The sequence below is a fragment of the Tenrec ecaudatus genome, chromosome 3, assembly GCF_050624435.1.
Source record: "Tenrec ecaudatus isolate mTenEca1 chromosome 3, mTenEca1.hap1, whole genome shotgun sequence".
Taxonomy (NCBI): Eukaryota; Metazoa; Chordata; class Mammalia; order Afrosoricida; family Tenrecidae; genus Tenrec; species Tenrec ecaudatus.
The window spans coordinates 134,574,222-134,591,920 of NC_134532.1; the positions used below are offsets into that span (position 1 = coordinate 134,574,222).

General features: G+C 43.1%; 1 protein-coding gene across 2 annotated transcripts in view; it reads left to right on the forward strand.

Moving 5' to 3' along the window:
* ABCG2 (ATP binding cassette subfamily G member 2 (JR blood group)) overlaps positions 1–17,699 on the forward strand; it is a 78,597-nt gene that overhangs the window by 33,575 nt on the left and 27,323 nt on the right. For both annotated transcript variants that reach the window (XM_075544030.1, XM_075544029.1), the window contains exons 4-9: positions 36–150; positions 1,958–2,110; positions 4,228–4,385; positions 10,938–11,089; positions 12,451–12,555; positions 12,970–13,220. In XM_075544030.1, coding sequence (XP_075400145.1) covers positions 36–150; positions 1,958–2,110; positions 4,228–4,385; positions 10,938–11,089; positions 12,451–12,555; positions 12,970–13,220 — 934 coding nt within the window. The remainder of the gene's footprint in view (positions 1–35; positions 151–1,957; positions 2,111–4,227; positions 4,386–10,937; positions 11,090–12,450; positions 12,556–12,969; positions 13,221–17,699) is intronic.

The window sequence follows — 17,699 nt, forward strand, 5'->3', positions numbered from 1 at the left end:
GGAGGGAAAAACATTGTATGCATGTCCTTTTGTAGGTTGTTAGACATCTTGGCGGCAAGGAAAGATCCGCATGGATTGTCTGGAGATGTTCTGATAAATGGCGCACCTCGGCCTTCGAATTTCAAATGCACTTCAGGTTATGTGGTTCAGGTAAGTATGGTTCAGGGTCAGCACTTTCCATTTCTCTCACCATCTGCGATGAGCAGAATTAGGACCATCTCTGACCTCCGCCAGGGTTCGGACGTGCCTCTGTGACCCATCCTTCTTTACCTATTCTGAAATCACACCACTCTAGTATCCTGCTGGTGGGGGGGTTTGATCATTCGTTGCAAGGGACCGCACAGAACTCACAGATGATACTCACAAGTAAGAGGGGTTATGATGGAAGTTAATAACTCACCACAGGTCTAGGTCAGCCAGCAGTAAAGATACAGTCCTTGGTCCCCAGCAACGCCTCTCCTCGGCCAGCAGCCAAGTGTCTCTCCAGCCCTCAGTCTCTTGAGACTTTGCTTCCATAGGCCAGGAAGCCAGCTCCTGTCTTCTGTGCCGCAGTTCCACAGCCTCGGGCCAGATGAGAAGGCCCCCAGGCTTGCCACTGTCCCTCTGAGCCTCTGTGCTAGTCTCTGGTGCATCTGGTCTCAGTCTCAGCCTGGTTAGACAGAGATCTTGGGCATGCTCTCCCAAATGGCTTTGTGATTTTTCTGTGTGCCAGATGGCTCTTATAGTCTAAGGATTGGCTTGATGGAGGCATGACTTATCTTTTAGCCAATCCTACCCCCAAGGAAAACAAAGGCTGGTGTCTTAAGCCACACCCTCTCGTAAAGTAGCCTTAAAGATGCCACCAAGGAAATGAAGGGTGTGGCTGGGTTCAGACCCTCTACCAAGGGCAAGACTTAACCACATCTTAACCTTGTAAATGAAGTCATAACCACAGGCATTATGTCCAGAGTTATAATACAGCCCATAAGGAATTATGGCTGGAAGGGCCGCGTGAATAGACTATCACTCACTATGTAGCCAAGGGCCTTGGCAAACATACAGTTCATTGTGTTTCCGATTCATTACATCACACGCTCATGCAAACAGCTTTCTTTACACCAGCCTGAACCAAGCTCACAGTCATCGAGTCTGACTCACTGTGACCCTCCGTGAGTTTTTGGTAGTGTTTGTGGGAGTAGAAAGTCCATTCTTTGTCCTATGGTGCTTCTGGTGGTCTTAATCAGCCAACCATGCAGAACACAAATAATAACCAAGTAATAACCACTACACTACCAGAGCCCCTTTCTTGACACCGGCCCTTCCTAATGGCTCAGAAGACTCGGGGTAGGGTTAAATGAAAAGGCGGGGAGAATCAGACTATGACCATTGTAAGGAAACTGATATCCATTCTAGTTAGCATATCATTTCCAAAAGATGTTATTATTGAGCTTTTATGTGCTCCCTTTCCCTCGGACCTTCCCTGCCTTTCTTGGGAAAATGCTTTGGCAAGGATGCATCTAAAGGCATCTTGAAAGGTCTGCTCGTAGCAATTCTAATTGCCCGTGTTCTATGTTAGTGCACGGAGAGGGGTGAAGTGTATTCTGTCAGGCTTGCCATCTTCATAGGGGGTCACTGTAATTTGTGGACTCCAGAGTTCATCAATAACTAGGATGTTATTTTTGTGGATTGAACTTCACGTGCTAATGAAGGATGAGACCGGGGCCGTGGCAGGTGACACACTGGGCTGGTCACCACCGGGTCAGCGGTTGGAACTCACCAATCTCTCCCAGGGAGAAAGATGAGGCTGTCTGCTCCCGGGAAACTGCAAGCTCTTCTAGAAGCCCAAAGGGACGCTTCTACTCTGTTCCATAATGAGTCAGAATAGGCTTGATGGCATGAGCTATGAGTGAGTTTAATGAGGGAAAGGATACATCATTTACAAGAAAAGTCTTCTATTAATGTACCATTTTGCCTCAAGGATGATGTCGTGATGGGAACATTGACAGTGAGAGAAAACTTACAGTTCTCAGCAGCTCTTCGGCTTCCAACAACTATGAGGAATCATGAAAAAAATGAACGGATTAACACGATCATTCAAGAGTTAGGATTGGCCAAAGTGGCGGATTCCAAGGTAATGCAGAAAACGGCGAAGAGTGTCGTAGCCCGCAATGAGCGCTTCCTATGTGGGCGTTGCGTGCTGGTTATTCAGCGATCTTCCGTTATGTGTGTGGCCAAAAGTGACACCTCGTGTAGCACTGAGAGAAGTTACGAGAGAAATTGACCTGGAGACGTTCATGGCTGAATCTTGGATGTGCAGTGTGACTGTGTGGTCTCCTGTGTGAAAGCGCTCCTGAGCAAAGATGCTCTTTGCATAGGGTTGCAGCTCCGGGGACGCTCTTCTTAGCTCGCTGATGAAATTACAGCTCATTCAGTATCTCTGCACTAACGTTCCTTCTTTCTGCTTTTCCCTCTCTCCCTTCTAGCTGTCCTCCTTCCTCCAAGGGATTGTGTTCCATTGAGTTTGAGGTATACTTTGCCATCGATAACGACTCGAATCCAAAGTTTGTCACGTTTTGTATGTTTCCCCTTACCATAAGTCAGCTTCCAGCCTTAGGTCCAGTCGAATTCGTATTTGTTTCTAATTTGGGTAGCAGCCCAGTTATTGTTCCCGACAACCGTTCATTTGGTGGGTTTCTCTCCTGTTCTTCTATCCATCTCTGTGTCTCCCACTTTCTTGCTCTAGTGCTTATTTACACTAGAGCGTGCTGTGTGCCACGCTCTCTTTTAGGTCTTGGGGTTAAAAGTGTGTTACGAAGGATCGGGAAGAAGAAAAGAGGTGACTTAATTAATATGACAGTTGATGAATAGCTATTTGCTGAGAAGGCATTTGAAGCTGCTGGTAGAAATGGCCTTAGTTATTGGCTGAGGTTGAATGCGCTGGGAGAGTCCAGAGTTAGAGACCAGGAGGAGCGGGACTGCTCTACTGGGTGCGCTTCATGTGGCAGTTTGAGATACGGCCTTTTACCATTTAGCTTCATTCCACGAGTGTTGACTTTCCTTTGCTTTGGTTCTAGTTCCGAGTTTGATTTTGTCTTTGTAATGTGGTACTTTCTTTTACTTGGCTGTTTCTTGTGAAGCAGGCATTGCTCTGTGCTGCCGGCTTTGCCTTTTCTCGGAAAAGTCATAGTCATGGCGCCCAAGAATCACCTTCCCTGATTGGTTGAGACAGTGCATTCAAAAAGAAACCTACTTCTTATGAAGTTCTGAAGCATAACAGGAATATAGAAAGAACGTATGCTTACTGTATTAATTGATTATGTGATTACATGATTAATTGCAGTATGACTAATACTATTCACCTAGACTTTCCCGTTGTTAACAGCAGAGCCCCTAATTGCTTTATCTTTCTTAAAGAAAGCTATATCATGATATTGAACCTCTGAATACTAACTATACACCCACAAAATAGTGTCATTATCACAGATCAAAATGAGCAAAATATCTTAATGTGGTCTAGCTTGAGTCCCTATTTACTCACTCTTCCAGAATTATTTCTAAAATGTCTTGTATAGCTTGTTTGTTAATGGGATCCAGTCACGGGCTGTCTGTTGTGCTGCTTTTTACACTTCTGAAGACCCTTAATGTAAGTGTTGCTTCCTGCCTCCCTTGCCCCCTCCTCTCACAACAACGCTGATGGGTCGAGCAGACCAAGCCAGGTGCCCTGTTGTCTGGATTTGTTTGAAGGAATGAGTCAGGAATTCTGCAGTGAGGAAGGGTATTTGGTAGGAAGACGTGGTGACTTAAGAAGAAGTGGTAAACTGTAGTAGAAAGTAGACTTTCCTGGCTGCCAAGCCAGCCTTTCTTCTAAGTTTACTCCAGGAGTAGAGTTTCAAACTCTGTTTGAAAGTTGTGTAGGAGGACTAGCAAGTCTCCTCACCATCTCCCTTTGCAGGCTGTTAGTTCATTAGGTCAGGGCCATCTCTTGTAGTTTTCTAACGCACGTCTCTAAAACCAGACAGGAGCCGTTGTAAAGGAACACACTTGTCTTCCTTATAAAAGTGTTAGGAATAGAGGCTTCTTTCAGGCTTAGCCACTTATCGGCGCTGACTGAGCCTCTGTTTCCGTGTCTGATGAAAGTGAAGCTAACTTGGTAAATGATCACAATAAATGAGAATCATGAAGAGCAGTGTGTCGTAGAGGGTCCATGTTTACCATCACAAAAGGCTGATTATGATACTTATGTTTTAGGTTGGAACGCAATTCAGCCGTGGTGTGTCTGGAGGAGAGAGAAAAAGGACTAGCATTGGAATGGAGCTTATTACTGACCCGTCCATCTTATTCCTGGATGAGCCTACAACTGGCTTAGACTCCAGCACAGCAAACGCTGTCCTTTTGCTCCTGAAGAGGTAAATGCTATGGGAACATACTTTAATTTGCCAATTTTCTGAGCAAGAATTCAGCAGTTAGTACACAGAACAAAGCAGTTATTTTTCTGGCATAGGGAATAGTGAATGATCAAACAGAAACACGAGGCCGAGTAAGAGTATAGAGAAGCATGGCTGTGGCGGGGCGGGGACCCTTTTTGTTAATATATCGTAGGGTGTTCAAGGAAGACCTCAGCAATGGGACACCTGAGCTGCATGCTGTGAGCGAGACCTGGAGATTTGGTAGAAGAGAGTTCTAGTTGTAGGAAAGAGCCAGTGGCCACAAGGAGAGCACACTAGATGTTTTTGGAGCTTTAAGAAGATCAGAGAGACTGAATCTTGTGACTCAGATTTTAGAGGTTAGTTATAGTAGATCTAAGTTAGAGTTGGGTAGGCAGAGATTATATAGGTCTTGTAAGTCATAGGGTGATGAAAATGGTTTGCTACAAACTGAAAAGTTGGTGGTTCAAGTCCATCCTTAGCACCCTGGAAGAAAGGCCTGATGATCAGTTTCCATCAGCCATTGAGACCCAAGGAGGACAGTTTTGCTCTGAAATCCAGGGAGTTGTCGTGCGTTGGAAATGACCCCACAGCAGTGAGTAATCCATTGTTAGAATTATGCTTTTTATTGTCAGTGAGGGATAAAGGCGGGGCTTTCTCCTGTAAAGAGTTACAGTCTCAGAAACTCACACAGGCAGTTCTACCCTGCCTTACAGGGTCACTATGAGCTGGCATGGCCTCGATGGTAGTGATTTTGACTTTTTGGTTTTGATGTGGTCTGTGAGTCAGAATAGACCCCATGGCAGTGATTTTCATTTGGGTTTGGGTGGCCTGAGAAGGTTTTACAGAGTTAGAGCAGAGGAGAGTAGAGGTATACTTGAGCAAGGGTGAGTGTCAGGACACCAGCAGGGAGGCTGTTTGTGATAGTTGAAGTGTGATACAATAATGGCTTACACTATGATGGTTGTGGTGCGGGGATGAGCAGTGATGGGTTTGGATATATTTTGAGGCTAGAACCAACAGGGTTAGTAATGCCACTGATGTTTGGGTGTGATTATTCTCTTGAGATTTGGAGACTGAAAGTGGAAGCGCAGAATAAAAAGAATTGGATTTCTTCTTATCCAGATAGAAGACTAAAGGGACAATTTGACTTAAACATCTTCTTTTCTTTTTTAGTGATTTAAAAAGATAGTTTCAAATAGAGAAAAGTTACTAGGATAGCAGAAGGAACTCCATTTCCTCTGCAGTTTTAGATTCCCACACCAGTTTTAGTGCATTTGCTTGCCCCCACCCTTAGCTATCTTTTTCTGACATCATGTCTACCCCGTGTATCCCTTCTAAAAATGAAGTCACTCCTCCTGTGTTACCACCTGTGTTAGTCTGGGTACTTTAGAGAAGCAAATCCACAGAAACTCATGTATAAGAGAGAGTTTTATATAAAGGTTAAGTGTGCATCAAGAAAACATCCCAACCCAGTGCTGCCCAAGCCCACAGGTCCAACATTAACCCATTAACTCATGTGTCCAACACCAATCCAGAAAGTCCTCCTCCATCTCACAAAGCAGGTGCAATGACGCCGACTGCAGGAGGAAAGCTGAGTCAGTGAATGTGTAAGCATCTCAGCGCTGGCAGGGGTCGCCACATGGCTGCTCCAGCACCCAGGGCTGCATCGGGGTAGGTCCATGTGGCCTCTCCTTAGGGATGTCTTGCAGAAAGTGAGCCTTGCAAGCTGAAGCAGGGAACTGGCTAAGGCAGCTGCACCCTGGTCCAACCATCAGAAAGCAAGAGACCCGAGAACTAGAAAGGCGAGGCTCATGGAGCCATTTATTCCTCTACCCTTCAATTAACCCCACATGTGTTTATCAGCCAGGTTGGCACAATAAACTAACTCACCACCTCACAAAACCCTATCAGGAAGTCAACATTGATGTCATCATTATCATTCTGTGTAGATGCTATTCATACTTCACCAGCTGTCTTTTCATGTGTCTTTATTTGTTTTGATTCTAGATCTTCTCTAGGAACAAGTGCCTTTTCAGACTCTTCCTCAATCTTTTTCCTGCTTCTTGTGCCCTTGACACTCCTAGACAAATCCATGGTGTAGGCAGAACTGACATTTGGATCTGTCAATGTTTCTTCCTCAGCAGAGTCAGGCCAGGAATGCTCGTCATGTTCTGGCAACACCAGAGGTTGCACACTTTAACATCTCACCATGAGTGGTAATAACCACAGTCACATGGCCAGGCTGGTGTCTGCTGAGTGTCTCCACTGTGAAATAACTCCTTTCTGCTTCAAAATTGATTACTATTTTGTGGAGAGACAATCTGACCTCTTATCAGTAGCCTATTCCTCAGCAAGCACCCATCTACCAGCTTAGCTACATACACTAATAACACTTGCTGGTGTCAATCACTAGTATTGTGGTTGCTAATTGTCAATTTTCTTGTTCCATAATTCCTTATAAGTATGAAAAGGCTTGAAAAATGTGTTGGAAGAAGGAAAATAAAAGCTAATGTTATTTTCCCATGAACTTTTTGAAGCCCTTTGTTAAGGAGCCCTGGTGGCACTGTGGATTAGACATGGAGTTTCTAACTGACAGGTTGTTGGTTCAAACCCACCAGCTCCTGCATGGGAGAAAGATGAGGCTGTCTGCTGCCAGAAAGCTTTACAGCCTCAGAAACCCCCTATATAGGGGCTCCCTAGGAGGTGGAGTTGACTTTAAAGGCAGGTATTTAGTTGGAATTTTCCTGTATGAAAAGTTTCCCATCTTCCCTATTTACTTATATTCCTATTTTATTCAATTCTATAACCTGTTACTCATTTTAATATTTAAAATTTTTTATTTTGTATAATTAATTTAACAGTGGCCTCACCAATAGAAACCCTTTCAATCTGGTTTTGTGTCCCTTTGACTACCATTTTTTATGTGTTTCTTTCCTTTACGATCAATACGATGTTCAGGTTTGTCATGTGTTTTTTCTGTTAGGTATTTCTCCAATACGTCCCGGTTCCTTCTGATGTACTTGAATGTTTAGAAAAGCAATATTGAATGTTAATGGATTAAATGCGGCAGTAAAGAGAGTATAGCAGAATGGATAGGAAAACAAAATCCTTCAATATGCCCCCTATAAGAAAAATACCTTAAAACCAAGACATGAACACATTAAAAATCAGAGGCAGGACAAAAAGCATACCAAGCAAACAGCAACCAAAGAAAAGAAGGGGTAGCAATTTTAATCTCTGAGAAGATAGACTGCAAGGCAAACAATGTAATAAGAGAGAAAAAGAACACTAGCTCAGGAACCCATAACTACAATAAACAACATATATGCACCTATTGAGGGACCCTTGAAATATGTCAATCAAATATGCACAATCTACAGTGATAACAGGAGACCTTAATAGACCACTCTCAAGGAAAGACAGAACATCAAGAAAAAAACTCAACAAAGACATCAAAAAGTCTGGATAACACAATCAATAAAAATGACTGTGTAGGCATACGCAGAATGCCATATTCAACAAAACAACAGTGTACACTCTTCTACAACACACACAGACATTCTCATGAATAGACCATATACTAGGCTACAGATCATGCCACAGTAAACTTTTAAAAAAAAATGAGATTCTACAATCACTCTTCTCAGACCACAAAGCTAGAAAATTTGAAGTCAACAACAAAATGAGCAGAAACATAAAGACAAATACATGGAAATTGAAAAACATAAATAGTACTTAAAAATGACTGGTGAAGAACACAGCTTCCCCCGGGTCCTGGATGCTTCCTCTCTCCAACTACCATGATCCTAATTCTACCTTGCAGGACTGGATAGGGCAGAGGTTGTACACTGGTACACATGAGGGCTGGAGGCACAGGGAATCCAGGGTGGATGATACCTTCAGGACCAGGGGTGTGAGGGGCGATACTGGGAGAGTAGAGGGTGAGTGGGTTGGAAAGGGGGAACTGATTACAAGGATCCACATGTGACCTCCTCCCTGGGAGATGGACGGCAGAGAAGGGGGGGAAGGTAGACTCCGGATAGGGCAAGATATGACAAAATAACAATGTATAAACTACCAAGGGCACATGAGGGAGCGGGGAGCAGGGAGGGAGGGGGAAAAAAAGAGGACCTGATGCAAAGGGCTTAAGTGGAGAACAAATGCTTTGAAAATGATTAGGGCAAAGAATGTATGTATGTGCTTTATACAATTGATATATGTATGGATTGTGATAAGAGTTGTATGAGCCCCTAATAAAATGTTTTTAAAAAATGACTTGTATTAAAGCAAATAAATGAGGAAATAAAAAAATTCCTTGAGACAAATGAGAATGATATCACAACATATCAAAACCTTTGGGACAAAGGGAAAGCAGTAATCAGAGACCAATTTAAGCCATCAACACACACATGTAAAAGAGAAATTAAAATCAACATCCTAACACAACTCCTCCAACAACTGGAAAAGAAACAACACAATCCCTCCAACAAAGGAAGGAGAGAAATGATAAGAGTCAAAGCAGAAATAAATGATATAGAAATAAAAATCAACAAGACAGGAAGTTGGTTCTCTGAAAAAATCAACAAAATAGATCATTCGCAAACTTAACAAAGGAAAAATGCAAATACCCAGAATAAGATGAAAATGTTGACAGTACAACAGATCCAAATGAAATAAAAAAGAATAACATACTACTGAACAACTCTACTCAAATTCGACAATCTAAAAGGAAATATCTAGAAACACATCACCCACTCAAATTAATGTGGACAGACGCTGAATATCTCAACAGGCCCCTAATAAAAGAAGAAATAGAGCAGGTCATTAAGAAACTTATAATAAAAAAAAGCCAGGACCAGGTGGTTTCACAGGAGAAGTCAATCAAATATCCAGAGACGCTCTGACACCAGTACCACACAAACTATTCCAGAAATTCGTTTGATGAAGCCACTATATCCCTGAAAATCAGTATCTAGATGCTGAGTGTTCGTTGCTACTGTGGTATCTTCACTCCTAAGCCCGCCAGAGCTAGAAAATAAATACATGTGCACATATGTGTGTGTACATTACATATTATAAAACACACACACACATATATAAGGAGGTACCCCCCAAAAAACCTGGCATTCCACTGGGGGTAGTGGAACTTTGGTAGTGTGCCTTTATCCCCCCTCGGCGAGCTTCAAGCAGCTTGCTCTGAGTTAGTGCACCCAATGGCATGGCCTAGGAAGGTTCTCTCTGGTCACAGTGAATTTTTCATGAAAGCAGTTTTGTTTGAACCTTGTTTTTTGTGATGGCTGATTTAAGAAAGCAGTGTGCAGCTGTGAAAGTTGGTTTCCTGCTTGGGAAAAATGCTGCAGAAACTGTTGTAATGAATGTTGTACACAGCTTACAAGGGTAGCACTGTGGGAAACACTGAAGTGTATGAGTAGTTTTCTCCTTTCAAAAAAGGTGAAATGGCAATTGATGGCAAACCTCATTCTGGACATCCTTCAACTTCCGAAACAGAAAAAAATATACATTTGGAGTTCATTCCACTAGGTCAGATTGTTAATCCAGCTTTCTATTTAGAGGCTCTGAAAAGATTGCATAACAGTGTGTGACAAAAAAGTCCTGATCGTGGCAGACGGGGGGACTGGTTTTGCCACCACAACAAGGACTCTGCTTACACAGCCATCTCAGTGGTCCAGTTTTGGGCAAGTCAGAGCATGCCTCTCTTGCCCCAGGCACCTTACTCACCTGACCTCGCCCAGTGAGACTTCTTTTTGTTTCTGGGAATACAGAGGGACATGAAAGGACAGTGATTTGATTATGTGGAAGAGGTGAAGAAAAAACAAAGGAGGTGCTGTCAGTCATTCCAACAGATGAGTTTGGAAAATGTTTCCAAGAAAGGAATCGCAGATTTGACAAATGTATTAAGTGTAACGGAAAGGACTTTGGATGTGATAAGGGTGTTGTGTAAAAATATGTAAATATAAACCTTTGAAAATAAGTTCCAGTTTATTAGGGTACCTCCTCAAACATTGCTGCTGTGTCAGCATGTATAAAGTAAAAAGAAAGTCGTAGCACCCTTTAATATACAAAACCTATCAAATGTGAAGCTATTATTTCTTGATACACCCTCTATCTAGGTCTATATGCCTTTTGAAGGCAGCGCTTCCATCTCTAACCTTCCCTGGCGAATTCTGTGCTCTTCCATTTACTCCATGGCAAAGCGGCAGTTTGGGCATCCTTGGGGCACTCAACGTTGTATTCCTTTGAAATGTTCTTTGAGCTTGGGGAACAAAAATAAGTCTGAGGTGCTGAGCTCAGGGCTGAAGATGGGTGTGGTAAGGTTTCCCGGTGAAATTTTTCAGAATCACCTCAACAGCTGTGAGTTAATTGTCAGCTAATAGTAGATGAGAAGTTTATAAGAAAAAAAATCAGTATGAACCAGGAACGCGTGATCTGCCGGCAGGACTAAAATCTTGTACCAAGAAGTGCCAGTGTCAGATGTTTCAACCGTTATTGTATTTTTTTCTGTTTTCACAGGATGTCGAAACAGGGACGGACAATCATCTTCTCCATTCATCAGCCGCGCTATTCCATCTTTAAGTTGTTTGATAGCCTCACGTTACTGGCCTCAGGAAGACTAATGTTCCACGGCCCTGCCCAGGAGGCCTTGGGCTACTTTGCATCAGCTGGTAGGGTTGACTTGTGCAAGCAGTAGGGTCCTTCATGAATAGCATTGTGAGACGGGCGGAGGGAGGATAGCAGGAGTGCTGTTTGAATCTTCTCCAGAGACACCATGGTTTCTACCACCCCAAAATGTTTCCCCTCGTTCTGGTGCTAGAACAGAGCTTTGTTTTGCAGCACATGCTTCTGCGCAGGTCTCGTTGCTGCCCTGCGTGTTATGCGTGCGTATGTTTGTAAGTAGTTTTAGTGAGCCAACCTCCCAGTTACGGTGAGCTTGTCTCTAGCATGTTGGCCTCGTAGTCAGTTATTCTGTCACTTGGACTCTATGAATACCCTAAGTCATAATTTTCTTGCCCATAAAGCAGATTTGGCTTTACTATTTTTCTTTCTCCCTTATGGCGTAGATCTGCCTTTAAAATAATCAAATATATATGGCTCTAGGGAGTCTAGGGAGATGAGCCGTAGTATTAGTGCCATTGAGTCAGCTCTGAGTCAAAGCAGCCCCATATACAACAGGACAAAACACTGCCAGTCCTGCACCCTTCTCCCAGCTGCTGTGGTGGGGAGCCCTTTGTTGTAGCTGCTGTGTCTTAGAGTCCAGTGGGAGGCCAGGCAAGGACCTTCCATAGGAAATGGAGGCCAGTTTTCCAGTGTGCTGTGCTCTCCTACTCCCTTGAGAATACAGCTATGATGATCTGTTTTCTATGTTGGACTCCTGGCAGCCTTGGAAATGATATTTTGGATCTCAGGACTTAGGAAGTGGGGAAGCAGTCGTGTTAGGTGCCCTCCGGTCACTGAGGACTTAGAGCAACATGTAGGACAGAAGGGAATTCTCCACGGGTTTTTGTTGTTGTTAGCAGAGAGCCGTGCCTTTTCTCTTGTGGAGTACTTGAACCGTGCCCCTTTCAGTTGGCCCGAGTCCTCAGCGAGTGCACCACTGGGCTTCTTGAACCCGCAGGAACCATTGCTCTGCCTTCCACCCTGTTCCAAGCATGGCCATGCTGTGTCTTGGGCTTTCTCACCTCTTTACTTTGAGGAACATTGATTCTAGCCAGTTTTTTTTTTAATCTTGGACCTTTATTTATTATTTTGGGAAAGTACTAATATGACCTGAGCTTATTGTTGGCTGTTTCAAGTCTCATGCATTATGAAGAGTAAGTACTATGCTTGGAGACCTCACAGTTGATTTGGAATATGATTTTTTTGAAGAAAAACACATCGATATTGAAATAACATGTGAGTGAGAAGATCAGGGTGAAGTTATTCAATTCTTTACCCCTTTCATAAGCCATCATCACTCCCTGAGAGTAAGTCCCGCAGTCTCCAAGACGACATCAAGTTTGTGTATTCGGTTCACCTTCTTTCTTAGGTTACAACTGTGAGCCTTATAATAACCCTGCAGACTTCTTCCTGGATGTCATTAACGGAGACTCTTCTGCTGTGGTGTTAAACACGGAAAGAGAAAACACTGAAGGTATGTGAGCCTCCACTGCTTCAGAGTTTTGCTTAATTGGCTGGCTGAAGGCGGGTGATGTGGTGGTTCATTAAAGCACAGCCTTGTGGCTTTATATTAATGCACTGACAGGATAGACACCAGTTGTCTATGAATGCTGATATTTTTGGAAGTTTCACTTTTAAATTAGCTTTTGTATGACTGTATCAGTTCTAACAGGCAGTTCTGGAGTTTTTTGTTTTGTTTTGTTTTGAAATGGGTGTTGTAACGTGATAACAAGTCATTTTCTTAAAAAGGTTTTGTCAAACTGAAAATTAAGATCTGAGAGAAGACTCTAAGAAAGCGGTAATGGAAAAAGAGACACCCTCCCCACACCCCCGCCAGTTGTTGTCTGGCTAATCATATTTCCCTCCTTGATCTATTTTTATTCCAAAGCCAGTAGAGCTGAAGAGCATTCCCCAAAAGATAAATCCATAATAGAAAATTTAGCTGAATTTTATGGCAAGTCCACCTTCTTCAGCGACATGAAAGCACAATTGGATGAACTCTCATCGGCTCAGAAAAAGAAGAGAAGCTCACACTTGAAGGATATCGCCTATGCCACGTCCTTCTGTCATCAGCTCAGATGGATCGCCAAGCGCTCGTTCAAAAACTTGCTAGGCAATCCCCAAGCCTCTATAGCACAGGTAAGGGACGACGGACTTAAACTGGGTTGTGATAGGGCTGCGGTGCACCTCTACTTCAGGAGTCTGCTCATCATCTTCCTACCCTTCCGCTGGTTGCCCCCACTCCACTTGAGCCAGAAGAACAGGGTAAACACAATTAGGTTTCCACTAATGCAAGCTTTCTAATTTTTTTATTTTAAATGGTTCCTTGGACTGCTTATTGATTTGGGCAAGCTGTAATGGATAGTCACTGTAGAATACCCCCAGCCCCCAACACACAAACACACACACAAACCCTCTAGAAAACATGTGAAGCAAGGGGCATGTTTAAGCACATGATCAGCCACTAAACGAAAGACCCCTGGTTCATGATCACCAGCTACTCAGTGGAAGAAAGTTGTGAGTCTCAATTTCTGTTATGATTGCACTCCTGGCAAGCCTCTGGGGCATTGTGCTCTGTCCTAAAGGGTGTCTGTGCGTTGGGTTCAACTCCAAAGAGATAAGTTTGATTTTAATAGCTTCGTACTTTCATCGATTCATTCAACAAGTTTTTATGGCTTATGTGCTGCTTTCTGGGGGTCATTTTAGCCAAGAACCAAGGGAGAAAAATTAAAATGGCTGCACTCCTGGATCCTATCTAAGCTGGCAATGGGTGGATAAAGAAAGAGGGAAAGGAGAGAGGAAGTAAGGGACTGGCTTACAGTTTAAATCTGATGGCCAGAGAAGCCTTTACTTGGATGTCCTTGAATGCACTTGAAGGTAGATCTGAAGGAAGTGTGAGAAGCTAGCCTGTGTTTGAGCAGGGACCAGTGCGCAAAGGCTGTTCTTTATAATTGACCGTGCTTATTCTGCGAGTCTATTAGGAGAGTACTGGAAACTTTTTTTTTTTAATTAAAATGAGGTGCTGGTCTTTGCCTCTTTTGGTTGACGTTCTAGCTACTTGTTGAATGTCACTCTCTTATTGTTTTCCCCTCCCATGAGGCTTTTTACTCCTGTCCACAGCAGTCTCAGAAACCCACAGGTGCAGTTCTACCCTGTCCTGTAATGTTGCTATGAACCAGAATTGACTCGATGGCAGTGAGTTTATCATACCCCGCACTAGTAATCCCAGTTCTTTGGTCTACCTTCAAAAAAATGTTTTACTGTGTTTTCTGTGAAGGTTTACCCTGCAGTTTAGCTCCCATCCATTGTTCACCATGTCTGGCGATTTGGCTACATTCTCTGCCATGTGTGATCATTCTCATTGTTTCCACTCGGCTTGTTTCGTGTCCGCTCATCTCATCCCCTGCCCTCGTACCTTCTTGTCTTCCTTTAAAAGTACTTGTTGGCCTTTGGTCTTCTACAGGCGGTTTTGTAAAACAATACCTAGTTCTCAAGGAGGCTCCAATAGGCTATTAGCTAAAAGGCCATCTCAGAGCTAGTTTGCTTTGGGAGGCCTCCAGTCTCAATGTTCTAATAAGTCTCCATTTATAAAAAGAACTTGACACTCTGTTCCACATCTTTCTCCTGGTCTCTCAAGATCTGTCTACTGTGGCCGGGAGAATGGTTCGTAGGAATAGCCGGGCACCTTTAACCTGGTTCTAGGGAGGATGAGGCCAGGGTTCTTGAGACCAATAGTCCTGTAAACTTTGAGTCTGTGATTTCCTACAGTTATTGGTAAGACCAATAATTGTATCTTAGAGAGTTACTTTCAAGCTTTTAAGACCACTGTTCATCATTGGTCTATCTTCATAAGGAAATAAATTGTTCTGGTTATTTGGGGTTATTATGTTTATCACCAAATTTTTAGTTTCTCTTAAGCCCTGAAAGATGGCACATTGTTAGTTCTAGTGAAATATTAGTGACTTTTTAATGTGTCGGTCAGACATCCTCAAATTACGGCCTGTGGGCTACATGCGGCCCGCCGAGGACATTTATCCAGCCCACTGGGTGTTTTTGCCCCGTTTTGTGTTTTACTTCAAAATAAGATATGGGCAGTGTGCATAGGAATTTGTTCATAGTTTTGTTTTTTTTTAAACTATAGTCCGGCCCTCCAATGAGTTGGAGAGCCAGTGAACTAGCCCCCTGTTTAAAAAGTTGGAGGACCCCTGATGTTTCATACTTGAGTGTTTCCACCTTCTAAGTATTAATATTCAGAACTTACATTCCTTTTAAGGAATCTTGGTGGAGCTCTGGTGGTGTAGTGGACTAAAAACATTGGATCGCTACCCTCCAGGTCGGTAGTTCAAGTCTACCAACTGTCCAGTGGGAGAAAAAGGAGACGGCTCCTGTCAATATTTGCCATCTCAGAAACCCTATTTATCATGGCAGTGAGTTGTTGGTGGTCAATGACATGCTGACAGTTTAAACCTTCCAACCACGGTGCTGGAGAAAACAAGTTGATGTGCTCCCACAGAAATGTCACTTCAGGAAACCCCAGGGGGCAGTGCTATTATTGGGGTCCTCGCCATGAGTTGGAATCAGCTCACAACAAGCACACAACAACAGTGGCCTACAGCAAGAGCAGCATGTCCCTACCTGAGTCAGCTGCCAATTTCTCCAAATATTTTTGGTACTTGTTATTTGGCTTTTATAACCATACACATTTGTGTATTCTGTCAATCGAGGGCACATTGTCTCTTCCTGGAGTAGATTTGATGTGACTTGGAAATAAGACTAGTGCATAGGATTAACTGGTGTATACATTATTCTAAGATGAGACAATGGGATTGAGTAGAGTCTTTATTGTGATTTATGCATTGTGTTTTAAAAGTTTTTTTAACTTGGAAATTAATTTAAATTGCTCTCTGTCTTGCTCAAGTCACATGTACAGCAGTGTTGTGAACGGACGTGATTAGAACTTAGTGCTACTTTCAATCTGCCATGATTCAGAATCTCTTGGTGCTAGGTTTCTTTCAGAGCAAGCCCTAAACCCATCATGCCTCCAAGATGCATAACTTAGCCTTCGTCAGCATTGGACCACTAACTCTAAAGTTCAGCCCACCAGCTGCTCTGAGGGAGCCGGATGTGTCTCTGCTTTCTCAAAGATCCACAGCCTCGGGATGAGATGGGACTGACTCCACGGCCAGGGGCCTGGCTTTGATCAAGTGAATTCACTTCCAGCAAAGGAATTCCAACAATGGTCAGCACAGTGTCCAGAGAGTTGATTCTGACTCACAGTGAACCTTGTGTTTCCTGTGCGTCTATTCTGAATGGCAACTCTCATTCAGACGTAGAAATACTGGAATGTCAGCTTGGTCAGGAGAAGGCAAACTTATTCTGTGAAGAACCAGTCAGTCAGTCACTGACATCGAGTCGAAGCCCTTGTGGATTTCTGAGACTGTAAATCTTCACGAGAATAGAAAACCTCATCTTTCTCCCTCAGAGTGGCTGATCGTTTTCCAACTGCTGCCCAATCCGTAACCCACTAATCCACCAGGGCTCCTCCGTAGGGCGTAGGGCGCTAGATCATAAATATTTTAGACTTCGAGGTCCTATGACCTTGCTCAGTTACTAACCCATTGCCATGGATTATATTCTGACCCATAGAAAACCTGTAGCACCAAGTAGCATTGCATCGTGGGCTTTCCAAGACTGGAACTTTACGAAAGCCGACTTCCACCTCTCTCTCCTGCCTACTGCCTGGCGGGTTTGAAATGCCCACCTTGTGTTTTGCGGTCGGGTATTTAAAGCACTAGAGATAACTTGCAAGTGAAAAAAGATAGCAATGTTCCAATAAAGCTTTATTTATGGAGACTAAACTGTGTAAATTCCACATCGATTTTTCTAATGAGGAATATGACTCTTTATCCCCTCCCCCTTTACCATTAAACCACGAGAAAACCACCCAGCGCAAGGCTTGAAGGAGAAGGCAGGCTCAGGTCATACATGGCCTGGAGGGAGGGGGGACCTTGTTTATTGACTCTTGCTTTTCACTGGGCTGTTCATGTTTTATGGCCTCTGGTTAGTAAATATTGTATGTGGAGATCTACAACTGCACTGTGGTTTGAAGAAGTCATCGATTTATATATGCATTTATGTGATTCAGACTCGACCTTTCTGATAGTGGGTTTTGCCAAAGGTTATATTTGAAAGATCTTAGAATGAGCATAAAACCATTTTCAAAGATGACTCACTAGGTGGGGAGTGCTTCCTGATCAAATACTTTTGGAAAGCGTTAGCACATTCCTTGGATATGCATTGTCAAGCATCATGTTAACTAACTATTGGATCCATTTTTAAAAATTGATACACGTAAACATATCCCAGAATCTACCTTAAGAATTACTGGTTAGATACATTTCAACAATGACTGATATTAGGGAATTTTAAAACATATTTCTATTCGGAACGGGTCAGAACTCACAGATAGAGTTTCTCTATGCTTGGTGTCATGTTCCATTTGCTCGTTTTCTTTGGTGTTTGCTATTTTTTCTCTTTTATGTAAGAACAAATAATACAGACCCACCTTGTAAAAGCATAACAAAGTTCTAATGTGAGATTAATTATGTTTTCAATACG